Below are 22,133 nucleotides of genomic sequence, written 5' to 3'. Positions count from 1 at the left end.
TTTTACAGTGAAAACCTTTATTAAGTGTTGATATATTCTTAAAGGAATCTCGTTAATTGGTCTAAGTTAACCTCCTCAATATTTGATAATGGTTTGGTATCTATATAGAATATCTATTTACACAGGAACATATCCACAGGTGACGCTGGGACAGGCTTTACTAATCTATTACCACTATAGTTCACTCCTCAGGCACACCAGTCACTATACATAATACTCCATCTCCATCATGTTACCCTGTATGTCCCAACAAAACAAAGCGAGGAAAGGGAGTCAAAGAGAGGGAAACAGAAAGAGAGAGCTGGAGACAAAGACAGAGATGGACACATTTAGCTAAACAGCAGGACCGTTGTGTGTCAGGCTGGCATATTGGTTCTTTAGGCCAACTGTTGCACACAACACATTCACACCAACACACAGATGTGCATGCACTCACACTCACTCAGACACCACAGACCTCCCTACTCTCACACACACACACGCACACACACACACAGCAGCTATGAGTCCTGCAGCACACAGTCCTAACAGCCTCCATCACAGTGTAGATACCACAAACTATAAAATATCAGATTTCTTCTCAAACTGAAGCGCTGTGCAAAGTTAGCTAGCAGGGTATTGAATGAATTTAGTTAAAACATCTTTAATATTCACTGTACATACTTTTTAATACAAGTATTTTTCTCTTTTGGATGATAATATTCTTATAAAATATCTTAAATATCTTTTTTTCTTCTAGTAAATGAAGAGGAACAAAGGGGTGTGTGAGCAAAGAAAGAAACTAAAATTTTTCATTTCATTGTCAAACTTTTACAAATGAAACACAACAGATTTACGTCAACCCGATATTATCTAAAAGTGAGCAGTTTCTTCTTTTCACAAATAAAACATGACACACATTCTGACGGTGGTACACACAGCTAAGTGTTAACATAGTTTAATACTTGTAATTACAGAGCTTGTAAATGTTTTGTTTGAATGTACTGTCTGTGTGTTGAGTCGTGTTTGTGCATATGAGTGAGTTGGCGCGTGCGTGTGTGTGTGTTTGTGTCTGTGCTCATATACTGCAGGTGTACAATGTCAACCCTGTGCCTTCTCGGGTAGGTATAGTGGGTAGTCCATACATTTCTCAACGGAATAACAGTCTCTGCCCCTGCCATGGTCTATTCAATGTTGTTGAAGGGTGAGGTCTGTAGACACATTGGGATGAAAGTACATCGGTCTCCATCTTAATGCTAGGGAGGATTTAGGGACTGCAAGCAAAATGGATGGGCTTTGATGGTAGGCTACACTGGGGGTTGTGGCAGGACAATGTGGAAGGCAGGCTGGCTGTTTCCATAGTATTCCTCTCCTTCACAGACCTGGATGGCCTCCCTCCTCCAAGCTGATGTTGAGGGTTGATTGGTACTTCATGGAGAGAGGGAGAGGGAGAGGGAGAGGGAGAGATATGGTGTGTTTGTATGTCCTGAAGGCAGTGGTGGAAAGTAACTTTAAGCAAGTACAAAGCAATTCAGTACAATTTTGAGGTCCTTGTACTTTACGTCATGCTACTTCAAACTTCTACTATAAACAATCTAATAATGTAATAAATAATGTAATATAACGTCACAAAGGCTATTTTCTACATACTAAATTCATGATAAGCTCATACACTGTAATATGACATTGTTTATTTAGATTTTTTTTTAGATTAAGCAAACCAACAGTTTAAAGTTAATAAAATTAGCTCAACATCAACCAGACATTAAAATGCCTCCTACAAAGTAATATATCAGCAATAGCGTAGATTGTAAAATGTATTAACATTCCACGGTTGTACATGTCTATTAAATATGAAGAAGCAATCACAATGTGCATGATGGCTTACATAATGCCATACAATGATTAACATGTACATAGATGTTCAAGATGTTGATTATGCTTTGTCTACTTACCTACAGATTTGGTTAGGCGTTGCCTCCCTCTGCAAAAACAAAAACACTCAGTAAAATATAAAACTGCCACAACAGGTTCTCAAGGTCATGCTATTATTAGACTCCCATGTTCACACATGCCAAACTCATGCATCCCTCACAATGACTGGTTATATTGCACACAAACACCAGTAGATGGCACCAGGGATGAGCTGATAGATAAAAGACTATTGAGCTGTGTTGAATTATTCATAAATGGTAGGAATGGTACCTCAGTACAAAGTGAGACTGTATATTGAAAGGTAAACAGATAATCCCATTCAAGTTTTCTTTTACTGTGAGATTGTCTTGAGATCTTTCGTCTTGTCTTATCTCATATTTGTCATTTGAAGGTAGTTTGAGATAAGAAAATAACAATTGCAGATATCTCATCTGCTGCTTGTATGACTGATATTGCCAGCTACATGCACAGATGATTAAACATAACACCATGATGATGTTATATGGTTACTTCTATCATAATAACAAAGTGGTATTCGAAGTGTCTTCTGCCACTTTAAAATATATTTTATATTAATAAATGTATATATTTTCCTTAATGGGTTGTTGGTTGGCCATGTCTGTCTGGTTCCTTTACAAACTACAGTGCACAGACAAACTAATCCCATTTCCCACTGGCAGACATACCGAGACCCAGACTTCTTAACAGTACTTCATACATGTGATAGTAATGCAGACATTACATATGCACACCAGTGACCCAGTACAAGTAAATCAATTGAAAATTCAGGGTTATCTGTTTCCAGTTCTCGATAAATTTACTGTGTGTGTGATAATTGTGGGGAAATATTTATGATTTCACTTAATTAACTCCAAGAATATAAATATAGATTTTATGAGAAAGGTAACCTAATGATTAAAGAAGCTGTCCTACACCCAAAACAAATTATGTATTACATCCCAACATACTCCTGGAGTGCTAGATCAATAAAATATCACATTTTATCAGATTCGATATTCTCACCCTTGCTCTCAGCCAGCAGCTCTTCTGTCATGAGTCCGTCTTGCCGGTTCCCCAGGACAAAGGCCAGGAAGGAGAGGATGAGAGCGTCCAGGATGCCCATAATAGCCAAGATGTAGGCCCAACGCACTGAGCAGGCCCCCAGGCTGTACTTGTCTGTCTGCTCTCCGCACATCCTCCGAACCTCGTCACTGTCCCAACCATCGGGGTAGATCATGCAACCCAGCACCAGACAGACACCTGGTGAGAGACAGAGAGGGGAAGAAAGGGTTAAAGAAGGACAAGAGAGTGGGCAACATTAGGAGGAAAAGTGGATGAAAGAGAGGGAGGAGGAACAAAAGGTACGAGCGGCACAAAAATGAGTTTGGGGAGGAAAGTGCAGTTTAATAAATGGATAATCAAGGATAATGAGATTTTGAGGGGAAATGAGAAATAAAGAAGTCTATCGCCAAATATTCTCCTCTCTGGCGATTTTGCTGTGTTTCTATTGCATTTATCACATTGATTTTCATTCATTCCCTCCCTTAGGTGTCTAGACACAATGAGTGCAAGTGGAAGAGCCGTAAAAACAGCAGTAAACAACTGCAGCAACAGTCAAAGCTGGATTATTAGAACGTGTAGCTGTTCTGATATGAAATGTCCTGAAAAACTGCCTGGGATTTACTCACATTCACATAGTTTACTTGTTTTATTACAAAATCTCATGGATGTCTCTCCACCTCTTGTTTTATAAATAGTGGCAATATTAGATTTAACTCGCTGCTTCTCATTCTCAGTATTTGGCCAAAGGGCACAATCTCTCTCATCTGTAATTTGGTTCTCTCTCATCTTCTGTTTGAAAGAGATTATTCTCTGAGGTGATGCTGCGGCAGAATAGCGCAAGAAAAAAATGAAAGCCCCCGAAAGCTCTTGCAGCCTTTTCTTTTACTCTTTAGATTAAGCTCTCCTCATTCTCAGTTTTTGCCCAAAGGGTAAAATCTCTCTCATCTTCAATTTGGATTAGGTTCTCCTTTGAGGTGATGTTGCAGCAGAACAGCAGATGACCTGGAAAAATAAGCTGACTGCACAATTATCCCCAGTGCATTGCACATTATTAATAGAGCAACACTCCCCACGTCTTTATCCCCCCAAACACTTGCTTGCAATGTTTCCTCCCTGAATGCGGATTTTGGCTTTTGTACTTTATTCTAGTCTACTAATCATGTAATCATGTAAGGACCTGCATATTGCTCATACTGGCATACTTTTTGAAACAGAAATGTGTGTGTACTTAACTTGCTTATTATTGACCTCATTTGTATCTTCTATCTGGCTTCTGCACAGTCTTACAACCAAAACTGAGAACCATGCATATACTGTCATTTTTTATGCATACACAAGCAGCCCACGCATACGCATGGAAGCGCTCACACACTGCAGTCTGTTGCAGTAACGCTGCAGTCTTTAATAGTGCCGAAAGACATCAGGAGGTGTTGAGAGACATTTCAGTGAGAGAAAGTAAGTAAGAGGGAAATTACAGAGCAATACATGCGGCAGACAAACTGCTTACCTAACAGAGCAGAGTATCCTCTCGACTCCTCCTCTACCTTCCCCCCATGGCTCTAACTGTCATAACACATTCACATGGACACAGAGGTTCAGAAAGCAACGACTTATTCAGGCTCAGATGGACAGATGGAAGAGTACTGCAGTGAAATATTCTACTTCAAGCATTTCTATTAGGGCTGTGTGTTGGCAGAAATCTGGCGATACAATACGTAGGATGAATCAGTACAAATGAATCATTGAATCAATGTTTTGCATTGGAATGATTGTTGGAAGAAGAAAGAAAATTCTACAATACGAAACACAATATATTTCCATATATTGTAATACTGTGAGCAATTTTAAATCTAATCTTAGGATCGTATGAAGATCCTAATACACTCCTAATTTCTATGCCATTTGGAACAGAACATGTTATTTTACATCGCTATGAGAGCAAACGGCATGTGATTAAGAAACATACATCATTGTCATCTACTGTCACAGGAACATTAAGGTTGGACTACAGCCCTGGTTTTATGACGGACTAGAGTTGTTGCTGTCTCCATTGAGTCAAGCGACAGACCCTTTTCACTCGAGAAAGACTTCACTTGGCGTTGACAGGTTCTGATAGGACTTCGCCTGAACCTATGTCACTCAGCCCAGCAACTGGCTTTATACAGTATAGCGCCACAGCCTGTGAAACGTCCTCCAGAGTCCAGTACATGATTCAGCTCCTGCGTGAGTATCACTGAGGCTTTGACGTACATTGTGACAAGTGAGAGCGAACAGGTCCACTTCTACCTGCATCAAATGAAACCAAATCTGTGTGCCTGTCCATATCTCGCTAACTAGTCTCCACTGACATAAAGAGTAGTTGACTGTATCTACAGATGCAGTCAGTGCAGAAGAAAGGAAACAAAGCTGCCTTGGTTTGTCCTTGAATTATGACTCTCTGTAACCTACAAACCAACGTTTTTAAAGTCCACCATAGCGGCAAGCAGAAACAAATCTGTTGGTCGAGTTTGCACTGATGTAGTTTTGGTTTTAGAACTTTATTGTTTAATTTCATATTAAAAGTTTTCTGTCTAAACCTGCATTACTCGTTGTGAATATGAATATATTCATTTATGAATATAATATTGATATATTGTGCGTTCCTCCCGTTGTGTGCAGCACGCGGAAGATCCATGTTTGTTTGTTTTTTACCGCAGTGAAAATGTTTTTATTTAAAGGCTAAATGCCAACAAATATGCAAACATATTTTATAGGATAAAAATATATGAATTTAGGAAATTATTAAATCTATCTTTTTTCAAATTTTGACTTTTGCACTTTAAACTGCTTGGTTGTTGTATTGTCATTGGAAATGTTTGGATCACATGAGTCAATAACAATCCTACGCAGCCACTGCTGGAATCTAAATCTACAAATAGTATAATATTATTCACTACCGAGCCTGTTTGTAACAGTCCCGATAACTTCATCTTCACTTCACCTGTCTCTCTGTTTCGTGTGTGTGGAGTGGCTAAGCCCTGATCTTGGGGAAACACCAGGGCAGAGGATATCAATGATCATGTCAAACTGTAACAGCGGCGCTCAGCAGCAGCGGTGCGCAGAATGAATATAAGGGTGATTAGTGTAGCCTAATCTTTATCTGCAACTGTGCCGAAATGCCAGGTTCAAACAAAATAACTAGACCCGCAAAATAAAATCTATACAAATACACTAATATGAATATGAAATCAAGTAAAACAATAAGACGTTTTTAACAAAGATAACATTATAATAGAACTGACTGTGATGTAGCTCTGTGAGGGGGAGCTGTCCAGCCTGAGGTGGTTCTGAAAAGCTGAACTCATCAGTCAGCTGTCATGTCATCGGGTGACCTAAGGGTGAAGCTGTACTCCAGTGGCCATTTGGAGAATGGGCAATCCTGAATAGTGGTGAGTTGATAACAAATAACTATTTCAACTCGGACGAATGAGATTCTACCAACCGTGCTTCTCCCAACAGCATACATGCTAAGCAGATCACGGGGTTTTATGTAACAGCTTCCACTGAACAGAAAGAGTGCCATGGCAGACCAAATGCCATTTGATATTTTGTGAGTCAATACACATTTATTTTCTCTCTCCCTCATGAAGCATTTACTACAAAGGTAACAAAAGCTTTTGCAGATCCTTCTGGGTATCTCTGGCACGCATTCGGCTCGGTTCAGCGCCATCATGAATATTACATTGAAACTCAGGAGGAGAGAGAAGAGGCGCACACTGCTCTGGGGCAGGTGAAACAGAAAGAGACTGAGAGTGCAGGATAAAGAAGAATAAAAGAGTTGTGCACCGACGAATGCTGATAGCATCAGGGGACGGAGAGCAAGAGATACGAGAGTCAAAGAAAAATCTGTCACAGTCATGAATGCTATAAATCATCTACGCCTGTTTCTACAGACGAACGTCTCTGAGGGATGCACAGGCCAGGATTATGCCACATATGCTGCTCCTGTTCCCAGAAACAGCTTGTGGGTAGAGGAGGAGCACATGTCCCCTCTAAACACTGTTACAGTAAACCTGGAGTCAACTAATCCATAACCACACAACGCAACCCAGCAGGCTGCTTCCAGCATCCACTTACATAATGAGGAGCACGATGAAAATTCAAAACTATGGCACCGTACAGCGTAGGAAGGAAGAATGATTCACATTAGGTTTTCACACTTACAGAGGGAATCAAAAAACCTTTGATTTAATATCATATCCTAGTTAAAGCTGCTTGGCATTCCTATGTGTTTAAATATTTAAAATACTCTTCTGCATATGGGAATTCTGAATACATAAATAGCATCGAGATAGTATATTAAATATCCTCTGGTGCAGAAATTAAAATACCAGTAGGGATATACTACTGTATAGTGAAAGTAGAAAAATCAGCATAGATACAAAATGCCAATCAATACTAAATAAATACATTAAAGAACATATTCAGCAAATTACATATAACATTTAGATTCTGTTATAAGCAGCATTGATGGGCCAATTTTCTTGCATGGTGTTTTTGTTATTACCACAGTTAACAAGCCAAACATGGCTTTGTGTCATCAGTCATCAAAAAAAACACAACAAAACATTTGTAAACAACATTATTGTAATGTTGTAATAAATGAAAGAGGCTCGTTATAACACAGTAAACAACAGATTTTGCTTGTACCCTTGTTGCACCTCATACAAGTCATTCTGGTAATTGTAACAAATCAGTGCCCGACATGAAATTACATTAGTCAGGCGGAGGGAGTGTGTGCATATGTCCTCTGTGCTTATCAGAAATGATTAGTCGATAAAGTGATCAACGGAAAATTAATTGTCCATTTTATTCAGGCAGAAATGCCATATATTCACTGCTTCTTCAATGAATGTGAGGACTTGCTGGTTGTCTTTGTTATCACTGTAAGTTGAACATGTTTTCTGACATTTTATTGGTAAAATAACTAATTGATTGATCCAAAAAATGAACAGAATACTCAATAATATAAATAATTATAAGTCGCAAAAACAAAACAAAAAAAACACTTCACTTTGAGTCTCCTGATTTAGTATTTATAAACAGTGTATTTACACTTAATAAATGGTTTACAACACACTGTAATGTAATCTTTTTTGTATTTCTCAACAACTCCTATGACGCATAAGAGGAGCCTGGTATATAAACAGATACTGAACATCAAATAATGTAATAATATCAAATTATTATAGCTAACAAATACTGAACATTAACAAACACATAAAATGCCTTTATAGGTGCTTATACAACTACAAGATGGTGTGTTAAAAACAAATATTAGATGTTGCTAGCAATGCTAGATAGGGACACTTAAAGTTAAGTATTCCCAAGAAAACATTTTCTCATTATCCGTTGGCATCTGAGTGGCTTCACCCACTCACACTGCAGAGGAGCAGAACTTCATGCGGCAGTCATAAATGGTGTGCTCCAAATCCTGGCAACAGAAATAGCAGCACACCTGACAGAACGCAGCTGTCAGTCGGAGCCGAGACGAGACAATAACTGACGGCATCATCCTATACCCTTTCAGCTGTGCCCTTCTCTCCGTCTCTTTCCTGCTCTCTCTGGAGATCAGCAGACAGGCGCAGAGAGAGGGGAGACAGATTATGATGAGCCAGAGATACGGGGAGACAAGAGAGAGAGTTGGTGCCCATGTAGGGTGCCGTGCTCCAGCCCCCCGTGTGTGGCCGCCAGCAAGCACCCAGCACCAAGCTAACGTCAGGAGCACTGGCTACCATTATGCTGGAGCCCCTCAGCGGAGCTATTCTCAGCATTTACTGAGCGTTTCTCTTTGCCGCGCACCTCTCTGCGTTTGTCTCTTTCTCTCCTTGGGAACACTGGGACCATGTGAGCGGAAACCTGGACTGAGAAAATGCTTGTTGGCTAACGGCCTCTTTGGTAAGGGGACTGTAGGTAGGGCAGATTAGGTGCGAACAGCTCTACAGGAGAGTCTGAGGGCAGACCAACAGATGGTACAGAACGGTACGATGGCAGCAGATCTGTCAGAAGCCTCATTTGCTTTTTCCCAAAGAGACAACTAAATCCCATCGATGCCGAATGAATCCCATTGCCTCCTATAACCTCTACGTGTCATTTGCAAGTAGTGTTGGTGACCGGAGGTCCAATGTGACCTCCAAAGCAGCAGCTTGATAGGATTTGCATATCTTCTTTGCAGACAAAGAGAAATGAATCACATATACTGTACACTGCATTTGAAATACAAGGGTTTAATCTATCTCCATAGCATCTGGCTCATGCTTTACAACAACACTGTCAATGCAGTTGCAATTCTGCTGAGTGTGTTTCAGCATGTCATTGATTGCACTGGGTGGCAGATGGAAATACACAGTTATTTCTAGCACTTACACATCTGCAGTGCATCTAAGCAGCCATGAAAAGGGATTTGCTATTTTTTTTAACTCCCACAGTCCTTTGTGGATCGCATTTTCTCTTCTCTAGCTGTGGCAAACTGAATTATACATACACACATCCCAAACTGCTCTCGCTCACAATGTGTCTTGCACACACACACACACACACACACACACACACACACACACACACACACATGCACAGATATACTGGTAAACATGCCCCTCTGAGTAAAATTCACACAGTGGCTCAAGTGCTGAGGATCATTTGTCACTGTGGGACAAATATCGGTGCTGGTGAACAAAAGAGTGTGTTTACTGAACTGTCAGCCTCTGAATGAGCCCACGGCTGGTAAAGTAGCATTTAAGGTAAAAACTAAAAGTCGGCTCAGAAAAGAAAATCGGCACAGATGCTCTGGGAACATCTTAGAGTGTTTATCCCATTGGGGTTTACCCATGAATATGCATAACTTTGCTTTAATGTAAGAGCTAATTTTACACTCCCACAGGTGAAATAGTGATCTGAATGTGGGCAAAGTCTTACTAGCTCAGTCCAAAGGGTTCGTTGTGCAGTCTTTTCTGTATCTTTCATGAGACACAAAAAGACATTATTATGACTCACATCCAAACAGAACAAAATAACAGCTTGTGATTGTTCTTCATTAGTTAATAATGTAATCTGCAACCCCTAAAGACACGGTTCATCCCAGATGCCTGTTGTCTGCGTTGCTCTCACTAGCATTGAGCTCCAGGCAGAGTGAGACTCCTGCCAGTGCTGAGGCACAGTGTGACAGCCTGGCTGGGTGCTTGGATGTCTCATGTTGCTGAGACGGGAAACAGGCAGCCCAAGCCCAAACACCACACTGTGAGAGGAAGGTGGGAGCGGGAGAAAAAGCCTAAAGTTTTAATGACCGAAAGGTTGGTTCTGCTTGTTTTAACGGTTTGATGTCAAACTAAAATATTTTACATTCTTGGTGCTTTTTTTTTTTCAAAGCATAACAGATGTTGGAGTTTCCTGCAAGCACTTGAATGCACCAACGTTTTTCAAGCTGAAGCATACAAAATGACCGAAAGAAACAGCCTTGTTGCTGGAGGAGACCAGCATGTAGTTTATTGGAGAAGAACAGCGCATCCTTTTCTTCATCTGTTAACGGCAGCTGTTGAAGATGATCTCCTACAGAGCTGCAGGACGTGTGCTAGTATTTGTACCTCTATTCACTCAATTCTTGGTATATATATATATATATATATATATATATATATAGCTATATATATATATATATATATATATAATTTTTTTTCTTAATTATCACCAGTTTTACCTTAAACGAGTTTTCAACAGCTTTAAAAAATATTAGTACCAGACAACCAAAGGACCTGAGCTAGTTGGACGTTTTATCACAGTTTCATATCAAACTTTAGGTTTTTGCCTACTGTCCGTACATAACGAATTACTTTTCACCCAATTTAGGAGTGACTGCATTCTTTTATCTTTCTCTGCTACCAAGGGAGCCAGTCCTTTCGATCCTCATTTCAACATGCTTCACGCTCTATAGGCTCCCCAGTGTTTCTGGTATTCTTCTGTTTGCATTTTGCAGGCTGTGTATTATGTTGGCTTCCATAATCATGCCTACGATTGCCCTTCCTTATATAAGTCTCATAACTCAATAAAGCAAATACGGTTCCTGCTTCAGCTAGAGAGCTACTTCTGTTGGGTTTAAGTAGTCAAGGGACAGGGTGTAAAATGAGACTGATTAATCTGATCTTTCCCATGGCCAGTCCAGACTCTAATGAAGCGTAGGCAGCTCTTCTTCACACTGGCTCCGAAGCCGAAGTCAATGAGGACCAAAGGAAGACGGCCAAAGACAATGACAGTGATGTATCGTGATTGCATTCAGATAAATGGGGCAATTAAGGGTGTATGATCTATATAGTGGAACTAAATGGAGTGTGAAAGTGTGTCACCATAAGTCTGCTTCTCCCGGGTTTATGGGGTAAGAGAAGAAAGAAAGAGGGTGATGAATGTGAGCTATAGAAACCGTCTCCTGTGTTACTTTGTTAGTGTTATAACACATATCAATTCATGTGAATATGAAAATGAAAATGATAATAATAATGAGATACAAGTTTCATAATTTCACACAGACAGGAGATAAACATTTGTTTCGACAACTGACTGGCCACAAACTTAAGACAGTTCTCTAAAAAGAATATTTTCTAAGTGTCAGCAATACGGTGGAAAGTGGAGCAAGATACACTTTTAAAACTGACTCCAACTATCTCCCCTGGAAGATGATGATCATGCTTCTTGAGATGAGCTGTCCGCAGTCCAAATCTATTTCTGTTTCAGTTGCTGGCAAAACTCGGTGTTAGCTGGAGGGGAGCGCGAAGCTTCCGGGCATCCTCTGCATCGCGCGCTGTCAACATCTTCAGCAATTCTCTGCACAACGAGCACATAATGCCCACAGCTAACCTATCAATTCAGTTTAAAGGATTAGGAGGAGCAACGAAAGGCTTATTTCATCAAATCATCCATGTTCTTTACCAGGACAAGCCTTGGAAAAACTTTTAAACCATCTCGTAATGCTGCAAATATTCTTCCCACATGCACATGTTGCATATCTTAGCGTACCTGTAGGGTGCGTGAAGCGCTCTCACTGTTACAATAGGGAATAAAACACAGCAAGAAGGAAATCTTTAGAAATGTAATTTTCTTCAGAACAAGTGGCCTGATCCAAAAAAAAGAGAATACCGGAAAGGGAGAAGAGGATGCTAGTAATGTGAAAAGTAGTTGCTAGGATACATCTCTAACACCATCTGTCTGTCCGTTTGTCTCATCTATTGGTCTCATCTCATCTTCCTTGATGTGTCATCTTTACAGTAGAAGCGTTGTTTCTTTCTTTTTAAAATCATGCCTACTTTGGCCAAATGGTGTATATTCAGACAGCGTGTGTGTGCTCTGACTCTTAATGTCCACACAGACCATCCGGTGAGACGGCGCCTCACTATTACACATTGATTGAAGTCGGCGTTAGAAAGGAGAACAAGCTGCAAATGCCTCCAGGAGGAGCAGGACATGTAGTAGGAGGGACACGGTGTGCTCTGAAATTATCGAGTGACTACATCTCAAATGATATAAGGCTGACACAAAGAGTGAGACATGTGCCTCTTCAATAAATGTAGCACTTCAGGTTAAAGCAGAGGTGGGGATGTGAAGGTAGAGGGTCTGAGGAAGGGGCAGAGGATTTGAGGGAGGAGTGCAGCGTAAACCGCAGTGAGCAGGCTGGGGGGGGGGGGCTTATGTAACAGGTCCAGATGCAGCATATACCTCCACAAAGGATAAAGATTGGCAAGGGCAATGGGGATCAAAAGAGACCTTTGAATTATCTATGAAAATACTGGCTTGGCCACCGGTTTAGGGAAGATGGAGGCAAACAGCCGCGGCTTGGGCAGTGCTCTCTTAGAACATACTGCAAGGCTGCGGCAGAGCACCAACGATGTACCAACATTTTCAGTGAAAATGTATAAAAAATCCAAAATTAAGAAAAAGTTGTTAAAATGCAAGATTTCATAAATGCTCAGTCCAGAAAACACTTTCGAACATAATGATTCAAGGATAATTTGTTGTCATTGTGAAACACATGCAGTTGTGGCCAATTTGCTACAGAAGATAGAAATGACAAACAACAAAACAAAAACAGTGATGCATTTAAGTTGCATCAGGAGGAACGCAAACACAGTGTAAGGGCTGGACTGACTACAAACAACTGTAGCTGATAGAAATGAATGTAGAAGAAATATTCACATTATTCAAGTAAAAGTAGCAACACCCCCCTACAAAAATACAAATGTTTACTTAAAGGAAATGTAGGACGATAAATCAGGATACAATTTAAATACTCAAGTACTTTGTAATTAAATGTAGTTAAGTTACTTTCCAAATCTGTGCATACAGGAATATGTGCATTACTGTCACTGCAGCATGAAAAGTTTTTTTCTTTCGTGGGTCACAGTGTCCTTGGCTCCCCATCTCACCCCCATCAATCAACAGCCTCCCCAGCCGGAGCTCTGGCCCGAGCCAGGCCACTTCTGAGATCACAGGGATTAACTCAAATCTATAGTGCGCACCCTGCAGGGCTACAGGGACACAAACACACAGGGGAGTCATGGTGACGGGTTGGCTGGCATTTAGAGTTTGTATTCCACCGCGCTACACCCAAACTCACAAAGTGCGGGCTCATTAATCATCATTGATTTGTACGGTTTAATGTCCAAAAACACGATCTCAGGCTTCTTAAAGCAGCAGGATATTGCCATCCAGAGGAATCTCTTGCTGTGTTAAAAAGCTATGGTATGTAATTACTGGAAAGAAAAACATGGACAGCACATGCATGTAAATGAGCTTGCGCTTGTGTGGGTGCAATATGTATGATGGTGCGGCGTGTGTGTGAGTGTGTGTGTGTGTGTGTGTAGAGATCCATCATCCATCCTCTCCTCCTGCTGTCCACCATCAGCAGTGACTGTGAGCTTCATGGGTGATGGTTCCCCGCTGCCTCCCGCTGGCTATAATTAGATGGTTCAACGGGCTGGATGTTTTTCTAATTACAAAAACGCAGGAGTGGAAGGCTGTTAATGCGGGTGATTTGAAAACACGTTACCTGTGTGGACACGAGGAAAAACTGGCAACGAAGCGTGATTGATCGTTCTCCGTTTTGTGATTGCAAATGAGACCGCGGAACAGGTGAGACGGGATCAAAGACAGACAACCACTCAGACAGAAAAAGAGCAAAAGAGAGTCAGAGCGATGAGTGTGTGGGCTACTCGACAGATCATTATCTCGCCTGCTGCGAAGGTGCCATGTGTGGATTAGTGCACAAGGCAGTGTTGTGCATTCGGTTGATTTGATTGAAAAAAGGTTGTGGTCAGCACATTCAGTTTCAGCTCTGGAAAGACCCAGCGAGAATACAGATCGGCTCTGCAATTATCCCGAACAAGTTGCCATCACTTCTCTTTACCATCTGACTGCCACTTCCATGTATACCCCAGACGACCAGTGTGGATTTCAGCCAAAGATTTTCGGAAGTTTTTTAACTAAGTTCGGCAACAAAGACCACGCCCCTAACACATCTCATTTCCTCCGCACCAATGTATTTAAGCACAACCGACTCACTCACTTCCTTGTTGACTCAGTTTCAACGTCCCTTTCCCCTTCACCCTTCTTCCCCCCATCCTTCCAACCACATCCCTCAACCCGCATCCCCTCGTCCCTTACTCTCCAGCCCTTCCTCCCTCAACCTCCTTCTGCAGTCTATCCCTCTCAGTTCAACATGCAATAACCCATTTGAAATCCATACCGTTATTAGCGTGGTATTTTCTACTTAGGATTTGAGAGTAACTCTGCAGCGCAGTGTGAATTCAAATCTTAAGGGTAAACAGTTGAGGTCCAGCTGTGATCGGTCACACTGAGTTCAAGTCAGTAAACTCGATGCAGTTAAGATGCAGAAGCTCATTCAAGGATGAATGACAAAAAAGTTGCAGAAGTCATTTGAAGATGCCCTATTGTGCTCCAAGTTAATATATATTTGTTTTGGACAAACATTTTCTTTGTTTACTACTTTGGGATTATAGCAATTATGGACAAAGCTTAACAGCACTTCATTAAATTAAAGTCAACTTTTTTTGTGCATTTAATTAGAAATGTGTTTAATATATATGCTAATTTTTGCTATAAGTTGTTTGGGATTGCTAACTTGAGGACGTTGTAATTCAACAAAAATGCATGTTGTCAAATGAATTAATTAATTAAGCCCTGGTCACTGATGGTCATGTATTAGCATGCAGACAAAGGATGTGCATCCACTATGTTTCCCGAATAAACTAAACGTTGCTATGTGAAGCAGGCACACACACACAGGAAGCAAAACAAGACTCCGAAGTAACAGAATCGCCCTTTTCCTCAGACAAGCACTAATCTGCTTTTAAGGGCCAGATAGGGTTTCCAGACAAAAGCATGAACTCTGGAGAGCCCAAACACACTTTTCTGGTAACCTGCTGCAGTGAAAAGTGCAGTTCTATGATAGGGGCTCCGTGCTGAGCTCCACCACTTTCCCCCTCTGCATTCAACGAGGCTTTAATGGTCCTCTCAGAACAAGCATCTCAATGGAGCTAATGGACCATGGGAGTGATAGCCAGCTACAGAAACAGAGATAACGAAACAGAGAGAAAGAAAGAGGTCATCTAAAGTCTGAGCTCTTTTATCTGATCCACTCTGTCTGTGTGCCTGCAGACCTTAGACTTCTGTCTCATATGTTATCTCACAGTTTTTGTTCTCTGTATTGTCATCTCTGTTTTTCCCTTCATCTCCCCACTGTCCTTTCTCACCACTGTCAGGCCATACAGGTTTAAGGTTTTGTTGCGTGGATCCCTACAGTTTGATCCACATTTATCCAATGACAATTTTAACTGAAGGCTCTATTTTCTGTCTTAGCATACTGGTACACACACACACATATATATTCACTCATTTAATAACTTATAGTGGAACTGTACTTTTTCTTTACTTTATATAATATGCATGCAGTTTGAAAGTTGACTGAAAGCAGCCTAGAGGCTCAATTCACAAGATGAGTCCAATGTCAGTGGTAAGGTCAGAGCAGTGATTACTGGTCTACCTAAGTCGTATCTTGTAATCTAGTTTAGATAAATAACGATTAGTCAATTAATTAGCTAATTGATCAAAAATACAGTTTTGACTATTTTGATACTTAATTGATACATTTTGAAAGCAGAAAGGCCAAATACTCTCTAACTTCAGCTCACAATGGTGAAGGATTGTCTTATGTGAGAGTAAACTGAATATCTTTGGGTTTCAAACTGTTTGTCGGACAAAACGCGTAATTTGAATTTGAATTTTCACCACTTTCTGACAAACCAATTGTCATTTAATTGACCATACAAATGAATCTTATAATTGTACAATGAAATGAGTTAAAGCATTAAACCCTCGCTCCATAGAATTAATCACATAAGTGTATCTATTTTAAAACACAATGTAAGTCATAGGGTTAATCAGAAATAGACTTGCCAAGAGCAGCCCATCAGACGGATGTTTCTGTTTAAATATATCAGAGAAACCCATGCAAATGTTCTAAATGTTCTACAGTATCAACCAAAGACATCAACAAAGAAGCAGAGGATGTTTTTGGCATTTTGCCTCCCCTTGAATTCTAAAGCAACCCTTTTTTTATATGAAAGAACAACACCATCCAAAGCCTACACTGACAGAAAAAGACCAAAACAAAAAGAGTGAAAAATAGGCATCTGACCCAGTAAATCCAGGCAGTTGAAAATCAGCCTGTATCGTTCCAAATAGGCCACCCTCAGTCTGCACAGTTGTTCTTCTGACTTTAGAAGCCTACATTTTGCTTTTTCACAGGTGACTAATCTTACAAATATAGAAAATGGCTGGCGACATAACAGAGTATGCAGACGGGGGAATAAAACTGAGAAGTAATTATCATTGACCTCAAAGTCTTCTTAGTTAATTGGCGTGCAGACCCCTGACAAACTGCAGCTACAGGACAGAGAGGATGGAGACAGAAATGGACAGCACTGTACCCACTGGAACAAGGCCATTAAGAGAAAAGAAGGGGAGGAGAGGGGAGGACAGGGAAAGAAAAGGTATGAAAAGAGAGTGGAATTGGAAATACGGCGAGGTCAAAATGAGCAGGAGGAACTAGATGAGATGCACAGAAGGGTGAAATTGCGTGGAAGTAACAGAAAGAGATAAGGTAAAGGAGCTTGTGCGTCATGCATCTTGCTGAGCTCGGTTAAGCGGGAAAAAAACAAATACTTACATCTGCATGCCATGGACGTGAGCAGATGCACAGACAGAAATAGCTCTGGTGAGGTAAAAGAAGGATACAAGTCCATCCAGGGCAGGATGGACACAGGAGCATTTTTGCACTCAGCTTTCTTTGGCTGCGGCAGACATTTCAAGACTTCAAACATTTTCTGGTGGTTTGCTTTCTCATCAAACATTCAGCTTTTTCTTTTCACCTGAGCTTCATAGAAAACCTTTTCCTGGAGATGGCTCCACATGCTCTCACAGGCTGACTCAGTGGAGAGGAGGTCTCTCTCTGATGGTGCGAATTTGTTTTATGTTGTTAAGTGTTTCTGACCTCAGCCCAAGGGGATTTGTGAAAGCGGCTGCGAGTGTGGCATCACTTAAATTACATATATTTTGCTGGGCATGCATAAATACCGATATCGGATATTGGGCCAATACTTCCAATAGCTGGATCGGGTATCGGAGACAATGGGGCCGATCTATTCAACTCAATTATGTTTATATACTATATACATTACATGCTGGAATCTAAATTCCTGTTTAAGTTTTTACCATTTTGTTGCTGCATTAAAAAGGTATACACTTTAAATTCTTTACCAAGTTGCTGGTGTACGACTTATTATTCAATAAAAATAACAATCAGTTAATTCATATCTCTATATTTATTTGTTACATTTTGTTTTACAAACTTTGTAAAGCTATATTAATGTGAAGCCTGTAGCCTTACACATAAAGGAATGATCCTGAGTGAGGCATACAGCTCATTAATCAAACACAGGTATCAAATCGGTACTCAAGTATCGGCTGATACCCAAAGCCCAGGTGCTGCTCTTCGTATCGGGACTGAAAAAGTCGGATCGGTGCATCCTTACACGTGGCCAACAGATATGATATTGAGTTATTGATATTGAGTTAGTGTATCGGAAAAAAGCACTTTACTCAGTGAGGCATGGTGGTGTTGTTATATGCTGTTTTTTCATACCATACAATTTTGCAATAAAGACGAGGAAAGAACCATATATGGAAAGAAATGTAGCCTTTCTATGAGAAAACGAGATGAGATGTGGCATACCCTTGTGTAGCTAAGTAAAGGGAGCAATGCAGAAATAAGTGGTTTCTCATTCCCTTTCTCTTTCTCTTGCACACACACACACACACACACACACACACACGCCTGTCATTAATCACTATAATATTGATGATTTGTATCTCCCTATCAAAACATCAGCTGACAGTAAGGGGCCCATTACAGATGCCAGTGGGCCACCTGTCCTTCCCAGTGAAGGCAGCGGGAGTTTCACCTTCAGCTATAAGCGTAATGAAGTTTGACAGTGCTAAGCAGCAAGGCTCCCTCATTAGGCATCTCCGCGCCAGCTTGCTGTGGTCAGGGTCTCTCCTCTTGGCTTTCTCTTTCATCTCTTAGCTACAGAAGCACAAAGCCCGGTGGTCTCCTCATTAAACAGGCTTACTGCATTAATTCAGCCCAGCATAACACACTGAGCTGGAGCCGGTCCAAATAATCCCCCCTCATTTGTGATCGTTGCGAAGAGGAAGCCGACTGCTTCGGCCACTGGGTTCAGCTGAGCAGACGCGATTTTTTGGCAACGTTTGGACTACCTTCAGATGACGGAGGCCTCCGCTCACCCTGGATGACATCAGCTCACATCTACAGTGGCAAAATGCTGCCAGCCGCTGAACCGCTGACCTCGACAGTATTTGAACACCCTCAACACCCCTAACTCTATACACACAAACACACCCACACACACCTGCTGGCAGCAAATAGACTGCAGGTCATTCAAGAAACAGTTCACTTCATTATATTTGGCTGTATTGTACTAAACCTCTTAGGTGCTACAAAACCAGCCTTATATCATGCATTAAGTGCATATCTGATGTGGTCACGCAATTGTAAATTCTGCATTATATTATAAAAAAATACGCAGGAGCATCATTTTTGACCAATAATGAAAAGAAATGGGCTTTTCAGAGGTTTCATCTGTGCACTTATGTTGTTGTGATTTATTAGGAGAAAAGGTTGTGATGACAAACAAAGAAACATGGTGATAAATAAACATCAAGATACCAATGTCTCTGTATTGATGTATAAAGCACAGACTGGTTAAAGGCACAATACATGTTCCTAATTTAAACAAATGGTAAACCACTGCCTACCAAAATTCAAAACACAGGACTGGAACAATAAATACACCCATACAACTGTTTTTTCTCCTGATATCAAGTCCCAAACCTCAACTCAGTGAATCTGCCAATATCAATCCGATGCCAGTGTGATTGGTTGGTGAAGTACGCCGATCGGACACAGTACTGTGTGAAAGTCACTGGGATCATTTTCATGTGGAAACATTACACTAAGGATTGCGAGGTCAGTGAAAACTGCAAAAAATGTAACAATGTAACTGATTTGAATAATGACATTGACAAATAAACTATATTTAATGTGGATTGGTCACTTCATGGCCAACACCTGCTCTGGTTATTAAAGTCAGTATCCGGCCTAAGTGGAAGCTGCTATCACTCTCAAAAGTGAAAAATAATCAATGTTTTCAGTTGCAGGTTTATTTGTATCAGTATTTTTTGTAAATGCTATATGACAGGATTTTATTGAGATATTTGAAATACAGGAAATTAAGCTGAAAAACTTCACCTGTAGCTGTCCAGGGCCAATGTCCTCAGCAACACTTCAGCACCATGGACAGCCCTGTCTGTTCAGCAGTGGTGGCTGACAGCTCCAGGAGAGTTCCTGGACACTGTCTGCTTATCTTTGGCTGCCCCGCACTGACAATTCATTTATCTAATCAACTGATCAATCAACCAGTTTAAGGCTTTCCAAAACGTTTCATACCAAGGACCTTATCAGAAAGAAATTAGACCCCTTAGACACTTCAGATAGTGTGTCTTGGACCCAACATTTAATTTGAGATAATATAGCTTTTCGCTGTGTTTAGTGTAGCTGGGAAGATAACAGTGAAATGTTGTCATATCCATGCTCCCCCTTACATGTTGTGAATACGGTGACAATAAATAAATCCTACTCTCAAGGTCCCCTCCAGCCCCTGTGTCCCGCTGTAGGTGCTACTGAAAGGCACGTACCTGATGCCGCTTGCATCCAGCCGCAGATCTTGTACACGGTGGAGGTGCCGAGGAGGAAGAAGAGACTGAAGCAGCCGATGCAGCTGACAATCAGCATCATGGACATTCCAACTAAGAAGGAGGCGGCCTTGAACGCGGTGGAGGGGATATCGGCGAACTCAGTGAAGGTACCCTGGCAGGCCAGTTCTCTGGCGATGCCGTCCCCGACGCAAAAGTGAAAAAGGCCGAAGTAGCCGGCCTGCGGCGTATCCACGCCATCCCCGATCCAGTAAGGCTGCGAGAAGATGATCACGTTAACGATGCCGAACAGGATGGTGAAGATGGCCCACAAAAGTCCGATGACGCTGGAGTTGCGGACGTAATTGGTCTGGTACAATTTCGCAGCTTCTGCAGACGGTAGCATTGATGCGGTGGATCCAGGTATCATTTTATGGAATCCCGAAGATTTAAATGAGCGTCGCGATCTGTCCGAGCACAGAGCGAGGACTTGGCGTTTATTGCACGAACCGTTTTACAGAATCATCACCCCCCAAAAAACACACACACACAACGAGAACAAGCGCGGAGAACCTATGCCCGTGCAACTGCAACACAGCAACATCTGTCAGGCGCGATCAACTCGTGACGTCGCATCCTTAAATGCCAGGCGGTGAACGGAGAGGAGGCACAGCTTGAGCGGAGCACTCGAACCCCTGGATGTGACCGAGGACTCTGAAAACTCAACGACTACAGCGGCAGAAAACAAGCTCCCTCCCTCTGGCTCCGTCTAGCCGTCAGACGCGCACATCGCTGCCGCAACGTGCCGCTCGCGGATGCCCTTGGAAAACCTCGAGAAACCTGCGAGCGAAAGAGAGATGTATTATTCACCCCTCGACCGAATATACAGGCGTGTCCTCCCAAGCCCAAACACACTAACAAGCGGTTTGTGCTCCGTCTCTGAATGGGGTCGTGTCCAAACGGAACATTATAGGCATGCACTTACAAATGAATGCAGCCAACCATAACAACAACAATAACCATTAACACAAAAGACGACGAGTGCCCCCCTTTCACGATCATTAAACGGGAATTTATTCTCCGGTTTATGACAGCACCCTCCGGGCTGCTGGTGATGCCGGCAGTCAGAGAGGGAGGGGCAGTGACGGTGTAGACGCGGATGCAGCCCGTGATGCGCGTGTCTATTCGTGCACACAGAGGCGCACACCCTTTGGGTAACGCTGCGTCAACAACAACGACGACGAAGCGACAAAATATCTTAAATATAATGAGGAGAAAACAGAAAAAGAGGTTCGATTTCTGTCAAATGACGGGGCGTTCAGCAGGGTAAATCTGTGTCGTCCCTGTGTCACTGTTACCTGGCGTGTTAAAGACGCAGCCCACACTGTGCTCGGCTTCATGACGGAGCGCGCTGCTGCCAGGAGGTTATGTAACACTTCACGAAACTGCTCATGCTGACCTGAAAAGGCACAGGCTGAATACGGTGGCCAGTGAATACTTGTTTTTTTTTAGCAGACGGAAATAAACGAGTCTTAACACAGGCGTTATTAAAAAAACCTCCTTCCTCTCCCTTCTCAAGAGAAGAAACAGTCATCATATGAAGCAAACAATGCTTCTTCTGCCACCATTTCCAGTTCTAGTTCCAGTGATTGTTGTTTATTTTCCGTCATGCACACACTGCTCAGCCTGGACATAAGACACCAATTATTTTTACAGCGGTGAAAAAAAAAAGAAGGCATCTTGCATAAAACATTATGTACACAATCTTTGTCTCCTTACCCAAACTT

At 41.6% G+C, this 22,133-nt stretch overlaps 1 protein-coding gene across 2 annotated transcripts; it reads right to left on the bottom strand.

Annotated features, from left to right (window-relative positions):
- Nucleotides 1-21,732, bottom strand: LOC116391488 (LHFPL tetraspan subfamily member 3 protein-like). 2 transcript variants are annotated; one of them, XM_031862141.1, is made up of 4 exons: nucleotides 20,350-21,732; nucleotides 2,938-3,174; nucleotides 1,935-1,963; nucleotides 1-1,465 (listed from the first exon to the last, which is right to left on the bottom strand). In XM_031862141.1, the coding sequence occupies exons 1-3, from the start codon at nucleotides 20,774-20,776 to the stop codon at nucleotides 1,947-1,949; spliced, it is 681 nt and encodes a 226-aa protein (XP_031718001.1). In that variant the 5' UTR covers nucleotides 20,777-21,732; the 3' UTR covers nucleotides 1-1,465; nucleotides 1,935-1,946. The 2 variants fall into 2 exon arrangements, with proteins under 2 accessions (XP_031718001.1, XP_031717994.1); XM_031862134.1 differs by having other exon boundaries at nucleotides 1-1,407; nucleotides 20,350-21,729.
- Nucleotides 21,733-22,133: the final 401 nt, after the last annotated feature.

The sequence above is a fragment of the Anarrhichthys ocellatus genome, unplaced genomic scaffold, assembly GCF_004355925.1.
Source record: "Anarrhichthys ocellatus isolate YVR2014 unplaced genomic scaffold, GSC_Weel_1.0 scaffold2, whole genome shotgun sequence".
NCBI classification, from domain to species: domain Eukaryota; kingdom Metazoa; phylum Chordata; class Actinopteri; order Perciformes; family Anarhichadidae; genus Anarrhichthys; species Anarrhichthys ocellatus.
This window is presented reverse-complemented; position numbering and strand designations above follow the sequence as displayed.

What these genes read in the sequence shown, in the direction of transcription:
- LOC116391488 (XM_031862141.1), bottom strand. Translation starts at nt 20,776, where the DNA reads ATGATACCTGGATCCACCGCATCAATGCTACCGTCTGCAGAAGCTGCG. An exon ending in CTGGATGCAAGCGGCATCAG is followed by an intron (nt 3,175 to 20,349) that starts GTACGTGCCTTT and finishes GTCTCTCACCAG; the next exon opens with GTGTCTGTCTGGTGCTGGGT.